We start from the raw sequence: 10,358 nt of genomic DNA, 5'->3' as shown, positions 1-10,358 counted from the left end.
CAGGAGTGATGGTTGCTGATAATGGACCTCTGTACGCCTATGTAGATATTCCATAAAAAATCTGCCGTTTCCAGCTACAATAGTCATTTACAACATTAACGATGTCTACACTGTATTTCTGATCAATTTGATATTTTAATGGACCAAAAAATTGCTTTTCTTTCAAAAACAAGGACATTTCTAAGTGACCCCAAACTTTTGAACGGTAGTGTATATATATATATATATATATATATAGTGAGCTCCAAAAGTATTGGGACAGTGACATTTTTTGTTGTTTTGGCTCTGTACTCCAGCACTTTAGATTTAAAATGATACAATTACAGACGCACAAATATGATACCCTCAAAAAATGCTAACCTCCCCTGTTATTGTAATGGTGAGAGGTTAGCATGTCTTGGGGGTATGATATAAAATGCTAACCTCCCCTGTTATTGTAATGGTGAGAGGTTAGCATGTCTTGGGGGTATGATATAAAATGCTAACCTCCCCTGTTATTGTAATGGTGAGAGGTTAGGATGTCTTGGGGGTATGATATAAAATGCTAACCTCCCCTGTTATTGTAATGGTGAGAGGTTAGCATGTCTTGGGGGTATGATATTTGTGCATCTGTAACTTTCTCACTCATCATTATTCATTCAGGACTATCCGTAATAATGGTAGCATCCACATTCATATAGTAATGTTTAAAAACATATTCTATTCTTATTTACAATAAAAGTGACTCCAAAATGACACAATACATTATTTACTATTCATTTCTTTTGGGCACAATATAATCTGAAAACAACCAAAACAAATAGCAAATCCATCCAACAAGTTTGTAGAGTTGCAAGCTTGATGTGACCATTGCGTGCTAGGAATATGGGACAAAATACTAAACTTTTGACCACTTTAACAATACACCTATAAGTAAATTTGTCCCAATACTTTTGGTCCCCTAAAATGGGTGGACTATGTACAAAAAGTGCTGTAACTTCTAAACGGTTAACCTGATATGAATGAAAATACCTTCGGTCTGCATTTTAACCTCATTGTCAATGTTTCATTTCAATTCCAAACTGCTGGACTATAGAGTCAAAACAACAAAAACTGTGTCACTGTCACAATACTTTTGGAGCTCACTGTATCTGAATGTATATACAGTGCCTTCAGAGGGTATTCAGACCCCTTCACTTTTTCAACATTTTGCAAATATATAAAAAGAAAACTGAAATCATATTTATATAAGTATTCAGACCCTTTACTCAGTACTTTGTTGAAGCACCTTTAGCACGATTACAGACTCGAGTCTTCTTGTGTAGGACATTCAGAAACTTGTCCCGAAGCCACTCCTCCATTGTTTTGGCTGTGTGCTTAGGGTCATTGCCCTGTTGGAAGTTAATCCTTCACTAAAGTCCTGAGAGCTCTGGAGCAGGTTTTCATCAAGGAGCTCTCTGTACTTTGCTCTGTTCATCTTTCCCTCGATCCTGACTAGTCTCCCAGTCCCTGCCACTGAAAAACATCCCCACAACCCTTCCCCAGATCTGTGCCTCCACACAATCCTATCTCAGAGTTCTACGGACAATTCCTTCCACCTCATGGCTTGGATTTTGCTCAGACACGCACTGTCAACTGTGGGACCCTATATAGACAGGTTTGTGCCTTTCCAAGCCATGTACAATCAATTGAATTTACCACAGGTGGACTCCAAGTTGTAGAAACATTTCAAGGATCATCAATGGAAACAGAATGCAGATGAGCTCAATTTCAAGTCTCATAACAAGGGTCTGATTACTTACGTACTGTAAAAAATGTATTTCTGTTATTTATTTGTAAAGCATTTGCAAAAAATTCTAAAGACCTGTTTTTGGTTTGTCATTATGGGGTATTGTATGTAGATTGATAATGTTTATTTATTTAATCCATTTTGTAACATAAAATTTTTGGGAACTTTCCCAAATTCACCGTAAAATGTGCTGTTTTACAGGTTCAGCGCCCCTGGAGCACATTTGGTGTTAAGTGCCTGTTAGGTGCCTTGCTCAAGGTCACATTGACAGATTTTTCATCTTGTCTGCTACAGATGATCACTTCACACAATCCAACTCCTAGCCTGACTGAGTGGGTAACATGCCATTTGAGCTCTTTAATATTAGATAATAGGCAGAGCAGAAAAGAGATGACTGGTTTTGGGAGTGAGAATAATAGGTGTTTTGGGTTGAGAGAAAGGGTGGGTTGAGCTTGAGAAGAAGCAGGAGTTGAGGTTGAAAAACAGTTGGGATTTTGTGGCTAATTGAGGGAAAACAGTAATCCTGCTCATAGATTATGCATGTATGAACTACACATTGACACATCCAGCCCAAAGCGAGAGGTTTAAAAAATACTTTGTGGTCGCTAAAATTCCGGAGCATGTTTTTAATGAGGCCACATTGTTGAAAAAAAAAAATCTCCTAAATGTAAATGAATCCATACAGCCGAATAATAATTCATAATAGACCAATCATTTTGGGGTTGGGAAGAAGAGGAGGTTGGGGTTTGAAGAAGAGGGGGTTGGGGTTTGAAGAAGAGGAGGTTGGGGTTTGAAGAAGAGGGGGTTGGGGGTTGAAGAAGAGGAGGTTGGGGTTTGAAGAAGAGGGGGTTGGGGTTTGAAGAAGAGGGGGTTGGGGGTTTGGAAGAAGAGGGAGTTGGGGTTGGGGTTGGGAAGCAGAGGGGTTTGGGGTTGGGAAGAAGAGGGGGTTTGAGTTGGGAAGAAGAGGGGGTTGGAGTTGGGAAGAAGTGGAGGTTGGGGTTTGAAAAAGAGGAGGTTGGGGTTTGAAGAAGAGAAGGTTGGGGTTTGAAGAAGAGGGGGTTGGGGTTTGAAGAAAAGGGGGTTGGGGTTTGAAGAAGAGGGGGTTGGGGGTTTGAAGAAGAGGGGGTTAGGGTTGGGAAGCAGAGGGGTTTGAGGTTGGGAAGAAGAGGGGGTTAGGGTTTGGAAGAAGAGGGGGTTGGAGTATGAAGAAGAGAGGGTTGGGGTTTGAAGAAGAGGAGGTTGGGGTTGGGAAGAAGAGGTGGTTGGGGTTTGAAGAAGAGAGGGTTGGGGTTTGGAAGAAGAGGGGGTTGCGGTTGGGAAGAAGAGGGGGTTGGGGTTTAAAAAAGAGGGGGTTGGTGTTTGAAGAAGAGGGGGGTGGGGTTGGGAAGAAGAGGGGGTTGGGTTTGGGAAGAAGAGGGGGTTGGGGTTTAAAGAAGAGGGGGTTTGGGTTGGGGTTGAGAAGAAGAGGGGGTTTGATCAAGCTAATGATGAACAAAGCTGGGGGGTGGGGTTAAGGTTAAAAATGGTGCTTGGGTTATCTTGTCCATAACTTCTTCTGTCACTTTTTCCCTTCAATGCAATGCATCTACAATTACTGTATGTTGGTCTTAAAATATATCCCAGGGATTCACTGTGTATAATGCTTTTCTTCACACATTGATTTCTAGGAGCAGCCACGGATCAATGAAAGTGAATTCTCTGAAGTACTGCATTGTTCTGTTTCGGTTTGTCAGCAATCTGTGTTGAAGTCGTTTAGTGTTCCTTTTGTGGTCGAAGCAATATGCATTATGTGTCTTAACAATTGGTATTAGATATTTGTATCTGTATCTTTACAATTGAATTATTGTTTTGTCCTGAAACAGGACAAATTAAATAATCAAAAGCTATATCTGAAAATATTTTTTATCTGAAGACACAGTCCACACACCATACCATATGGGGTCAGGTGTGTCTGTTTCCGTCATGTCTTTCTGACGAGTCAGCATGTGAGAGCGCCAGGGGGATAGAATGAGGACAGGGGGTATTGATTGATTACATAAACTCCCCAGTAGCAACTGTCTATTTACAGGTCAAAAGTCACCGACTCAGCTAGGGCCGATGAACCTCAGGTTACCCAAGTCCCTATCCTCTACTGGGAAAATGTTCTAACTCAGGATTCATCCAGGTCTCTGTTCTTGATAGACAGCAGTTGTCTAGTCGACCTGGCAATAATAGTGTGCTAGTGCTATGCTAGTGTGTTGGAAAAATGTGAAAATTCTATATCAAAGAAAAACTGCAATGCTGACATGGGGCTATCTAACCCGATCAATGATTTGAGATGATCGCAATCAAGATGAGATATCAGTCGAAATGCATACAGATAAATCAATGCTTGAGACATCAGCCTAGTATTAACTGTTCAAAATGATGATATAACATTTTCTTTTTAATGCTGTTGGGGGACGTGTTTATTTTTTGAAAATGCGTTACAAACACAACTTCCAGAGACATAACCATGACACATCACTATCAACAAACCAGCATGGACATCAGTACAATTTTAGGCTAACTACAAACTCACACAGACACACACACACCTCTGCTTTTAGGTATACAGTTGATATAAAAACACATGTAGACAAAATGGCCGACACTTGAATGCCACAACTGCGAACCGCAAAGTCAGATAAAGATATGTTTTGCCAGTTGTTAAAGCATGAGAGACAAAAACCTTTCTTAAATCTCCTCAGATGTTATTCACACTCTCCCTCCCTTTCCCTCCCTCTCTGTAGTTCATTTGGGGCTGGGATTGGTGACTTTGCCCATGAAGACAATGCTCTTGGTAGTGTCCTCCAGGATGAAGAGCAGGAAGGGCCTGTTGAGCATGATGGTGTCTGGGAGAGACATAGGCATGATCTCTATCGTAGTTACAGCGGCCGCCTCAGTCCCCTTCTCATCTACGCTCAGCACAGCCTTGTGGGTAACCTGGGGAGGGAACAGGATAGGGTTAATTTGTTGACCTTGACAACACTGTCCCTTACGTGGCCTATAAACATAATAGAATGGAATAGACCCTTAGTAGTCCATCAGAGACAGACATTCTTATTCTATTTTGTTGCAGACATGAGATGGATGGGACACATTATCATACCTTGGACACCTTCAGTTTGGTATCCTCAGAGATGGCAGAGAAGTCAGCTGTGTCACCGAAGGCACTGACCACACCCATGTCCTTCAGATGATCTCCCAGGGAGTACGAGGTAGAGGTGGAGAACTTGGGCATGAAGATATCCACATTGCTGAAAGAAAGATTATCATACACTGAGTTTACAGTATCATCACAAAGAAACGTGCAAGATCCTGCAGCTCGCAAATAAATGCCAGCCACATTCAAATGTTAATCTGCATTAATAATCTCTATATATGATACAATCTGATGCTTATTGCAAACTTTGTCTTGTCAGCTGATAAACAGACTACCCTGACCTTATGTTAAGAATAGATACAAATAAATAATATAAAAAGAATAGACAACATTATACTGAAAAGGTGCCCAATACAAAATTGTACAAAAAATCTACTCTCCTTAACTCCTGAAGAGGATGTAGTACTACACTGACCATATATACCATGAATGAATAGAGAACGTTACATTAGAAAAGTATATGAAATAATGTGTTCTCACGTCCTGAACAGGTGCTCGTGCACGTGCTTCAGGTAGTCCTTGTTGATGAAGGCCTCCACATGCTCCATCTTTCCATCGTTGGGCAGGACCACCATCATTGAGGAGTTGCCTTTGTAAGGCAGCATGACCACGGTGGTGAAGTTATCCTGGTCCTGATACAACTCATAACGACCCGTCCTCTTCATCATGTCCACCTGCACCTTGGTGTTCTCGTCCACTTTGAAGTCAGCCTTGTGGGTCAGCGTGGCATCGAAGGGCTTATCCCACTTCCCTGGGGAGGGAGGTAGAGGACATTGTTACTAAGGGGTAGTAAACATGCAAGCAGAAACAGACGATGTTATAAGCCTATTTGGTTTTAGTTTGTCCTGCACATTCATTTTCTTTTAATTCTTTATTGACACATCTTTTGTTTACAGTGTGGAAATTAGTTAGTCATTCAGTCAGTCAATCAATTTATCAATGATCTGTATTATTTTGTTGTTCTTAAATTAAACAATAAGTGCATGACCATTTTCTCCTACTACAGTGTCCTCCTCCTACCTCTGAAGAAGACGTAGTTGATGAGCACCATGGCCGTATCAGGGTCCAGATCCTTCACCATGTCCGTGATCTTGTCCTGGGTCTTCTTGGCGATGAACTTGTTGATCTCGGCGGTAGCCTCAGCTGGGTTCTTGAAGTCGACAGTGAAGCCTTCGCTGGCGTAGAAGTGCTTGGCGTCCTCGAGGAACTTGGCTAGGGGCTTGAAGCCGTCCCTCAGAGCCAAGGCATTGCCCATGTCCAGCTGCATGGCCTCCCCAGTGTGGCCCAACATATGGTTCAGGTGCTCGTAAGCATCGTTCACCTGCTCCGGTGTGAAGGCGCCGTAACCCAGAGCGGAGTACAGCTGGCTGTGGGTGTCTCCCTTAGCCCCAAGGGACAGCATAGCCAGGCTAGTGGCAATGCCCAGAGGAGAGAAGAAAATGTTAATGTTCTCGGTGTTGGCTTTGCTCAGGCTCCTGTACAGGGTGAAGGCGAAGTCTGCGTTGTGGGGCGCCAGCTTGTGGCAGGACTCGTCTTCCCTGTGGCTGTGCTGAGGGTGGGCCTCGCCAGCGACGTGGTGGAGGTGGTGGTGGTGGTCTTCTGTGTGACCGGCGTGGTCCCCGTCATGGGGCGCCGCCAAGGCCACGCAGAGCAGCACAGCCACTATCGTACAATAAGATATACCCCGCATTTTATCTACCTGGAGAGAGAGAATGGACAATGTCATTACTACTCCGCACAAATTTGAAAAATGCAGTGACAAAGATCAGTTCCTACCTCCAATGTCCTCTTTGCCGGAGACAGTGTTGCAGGAACTCCGTCAATTTATGGTCCTGAGAGGATCAGCTGATCACATTTAATAAATGATTAACCAGACCCCACCTCCTTATACTGACCTGGCTGAACCGGAGATTGATCTGGCCAGGCTGACTAGACTACATGTAATGATGCAACATGTCTCAACACCCAGTACTCCACACGAAAGCACTAAAGGATTTTCCTTCCTCACGGTAAGTTGTTGGTAAATGTAGGTGATCCTACTCATACCTTGCAACACTTTTGATCAGTGACACATGATTGCTCAGAACACTTATATTTTAACACCATCACAAACAGATGTAATAAAGACATCAATCAGTTTAATTGGATTTAACATGAGAAACACATTGCCTTTTTTTTATCTGACAGCAGAATGACATGTATTATTATTATTATAGTATATTAGAATGACTTTGTGACACCAAATCTTGTGTCGTCTCTCAAATCTCTCCTGGCCGCTCTTTGTTGGTAAATAGCCTGACATTTCAGAAAGCAGAACCACTATAAATACTTTACAAACATCACATGTTTCTCCTGACAGTTGTATGACATTCCAGAACCCCATGTAGACCAGTAGCTGTACAACTAAACTCCGTATTGGAACCACCAATTGGCTTATGATTGTGATCTGTCACTGTTGAAAGCTGGGAACAGATTATTGAGCTGGCCTCTCATGACTGATCTGCTGTCTTGATTCATCTTGTTCTATTCTATTCATCACTTTATCTTTCCGAGTTTGAAATATCACAATGTCATCTGCAGGACGCCAGCATCAAAGAATAGAATGATATTCACACTCAAAGCTTTGTTCTCTGTGTGTGTCATTGTGAAATGTTTGATTCGAAAACTCCAGCTTGTAGTGTAGCCTAAGGATAAAATGAGCTTAAAACTTTTGCTGTCTCTGTTATTAAAATGATTGTCAATGAACTAAATGATTGATTCTGATATTGACTGATGATTGAGTTTGTATAGCGTTTTCTTTCATCCTAATTGTAAAACAATTTAATTGTGAAATTGTTATGTAATGTAAAAGTCAGCCCTAACCTGTATATAACAAAAATACTTACATTACTAGAAGAAAGTATTTTATCTAAAATATTAAAATAAAACAGAAACTACAGTAGAACAACTACATTCTTATAATTTGTCTTCAACAAATGGCCTTTCATAGCCTCGTACAAACCATCCTGATCTTGTGAGCTTACATTCTGTTACATTCTGTTACATTCTTCTGTTACATTCTGTTACATTCTGTTATATTCTTCTGTTACATTCTGTTACATTCTTCTGTTACATTCTTCTGTTACATTCTTCTGTTACATTCTGTTACATTCTTCTGTTACATTCTGTTACATTATGTTACATTCTCACAAGCAGGTGGTTTCTGAATCCGATTTTAATGGTCAAAACATATACTTCACAGTATCCATTTCAAAGGGACAGACAGTCTACAAATCCACTTTCTGGATGCAACGTTTTATATCACAGGGTACATATAGGAATAAGCTCAAATAAGATTTTCCGTGATCTGACAATGACAATTCTTATTATTATTCTTCTGATCATCACCAAAGGGAGGAAAATACAACAGCGATATGAGTGATAGAGCGTCACAACAGTGAAATAAGAGACTGGGGCTCCTCTGACTTGGTCTCATCCACCTCTAGAGTAACCTCATAGAGAGCATTCAGAGGGGGGGATGTGTTGACAAGATTTGGTGCAAGAAGTCAACTAAGGGAATGTCTAATCTCGGCCCCAAATATTTTGATACACTACTTATACACTACTTATGATACACTACCACTAAACTACCATGACCCAAAAATGTGTATCCTGAGCAGAATAACAGATAAACTATGATTTTTCCTTCTACAACATCATCTTCATCTATTGTTACTTTAAACAGCTTCCAAGTGGTACTCCTTCCTGAATGAGTTTCAGGGTATTCTTCAGTGAAACCGCAGAGAAGTCGGCTCTGTTTGTAAAAATGGACGAGACCCCAGCCGCTTTTTAGTAGACTTTCTTAGACTTTCTAGGCTTTCTTCTTGAGGAACTTCTTGAGGTATTTCTGCCCGCCTGTGTGAAAATACCAATCAAGGTGTTAATGGATTGTGTTCAGGAAGCTGTTTTGTTATTGCATGAGTAAATGTTTTTTTTAATGTATTTATTGTATTTAACTAGGCAAGTCAATTAAGAACAAATTCGTATTTACAATGACAGCCTACCAAGAGGCAAAAGGCCTCCTGCAGGGACTGGGGCTGGGGGGGGAAGTAGGACAAAACACACATCATGACAAGAGAGGCACCACAATACTACATAAAGAGAGACCTAAGACAACAACGCAACATGGCAGCAACACATGACAACACAGCATGGTACCAACACAACATGACAACAACGCAACATGGCAGCAACACATGACAACACAGCATGGTACCAACACAACATGACAACAACGCAACATGGCAGCAACACATGACAACACAGCATGGTACCAACACAACATGACAACAACGCAACATGGCAGCAACACATGACAACACAGCATGGTACCAACACAACATGACAACAACGCAACATGGCAGCAACACATGACAACACAGCATGGTACCAACACAACATGACAACAACGCAACATGGCAGCAACACATGACAACACAGCATGGTACCAACACAACATGACAACAACGCAACATGGCAGCAACACATGACAACACAGCATGGTACCAACACAACATGACAACAACGCAACATGGCAGCAACACATGACAACACAGCATGGTACCAACACAACATGACAACAACGCAACATGGCAGCAACACATGACAACACAGCATGGTACCAACACAACATGACAACAACGCAACATGGCAGCAACACATGACAACACAGCATGGTACCAACACAACATGACAACAACGCAACATGGCAGCAACACATGACAACACAGCATGGTACCAACACAACATGACAACAACGCAACATGGCAGCAACACATGACAACACAGCATGGTACCAACACAACATGACAACAACGCAACATGGCAGCAACACATGACAACACAGCATGGTACCAACACAACATGACAACAACGCAACATGGCAGCAACACATGACAACACAGCATGGTACCAACACAACATGACAACACAGCATGGTACCAACACAACATGACAACAACGCAACATGGCAGCAACACATGACAACACAGCATGGTACCAACACAACATGACAACAACGCAACATGGCAGCAACACATGACAACACAGCATGGTACCAACACAACATGACAACAACGCAACATGGCAGCAACACATGACAACACAGCATGGTACCAACACAACATGACAACAACGCGGTAGCAGACCAACATAGTAGCAGCACAAACAAGGTACAAACATTGTTAGGCACAGAAAACAGCACAAAGGGCAAAAATGCAGAGACAACAATACATCAAGCTAAGCAGCAACAAGTGTCAGTTAGAGTGTCCATGATTGAGTCTTTGAATGTAGAAATGGAGATAAAACCGTCGAGTTTTAGTGGGGGGTTTTCAGTTCGTTCCAGTTGCTAGCAAACTGGAAAAAGAG

The 10,358-nt window shown here is 41.9% G+C and overlaps 1 protein-coding gene and 1 long non-coding RNA gene across 2 annotated transcripts; one reads left to right on the top strand and one right to left on the bottom strand.

The window, feature by feature from the left end:
• The first annotated feature begins 1,584 nt into the window (after positions 1-1,584).
• On the top strand, positions 1,585-5,542 carry LOC120019147. Its single transcript, XR_005472295.1, has 3 exons — positions 1,585-1,636; positions 1,970-2,100; positions 4,869-5,542. It is a non-coding gene; the product is annotated as an uncharacterized LOC120019147 (long non-coding RNA).
• Positions 4,186-6,861, bottom strand: LOC120019146 (alpha-1-antitrypsin homolog). The gene is made up of 5 exons (XM_038962426.1): positions 6,729-6,861; positions 5,973-6,651; positions 5,433-5,703; positions 4,899-5,046; positions 4,186-4,732 (listed from the first exon to the last, which is right to left on the bottom strand). The coding sequence occupies exons 2-5, from the start codon at positions 6,640-6,642 to the stop codon at positions 4,541-4,543; spliced, it is 1,281 nt and encodes a 426-aa protein (XP_038818354.1). The 5' UTR covers positions 6,643-6,651; positions 6,729-6,861; the 3' UTR covers positions 4,186-4,540.
• Positions 6,862-10,358: the final 3,497 nt, after the last annotated feature.

Source organism: Salvelinus namaycush, chromosome 24 (genome assembly GCF_016432855.1).
Source record: "Salvelinus namaycush isolate Seneca chromosome 24, SaNama_1.0, whole genome shotgun sequence".
Lineage (NCBI taxonomy): Eukaryota > Metazoa > Chordata > Actinopteri > Salmoniformes > Salmonidae > Salvelinus > Salvelinus namaycush.
Note: the sequence above shows the minus strand (reverse complement) of the source record. Positions and strands in the feature narration are given on the sequence as shown.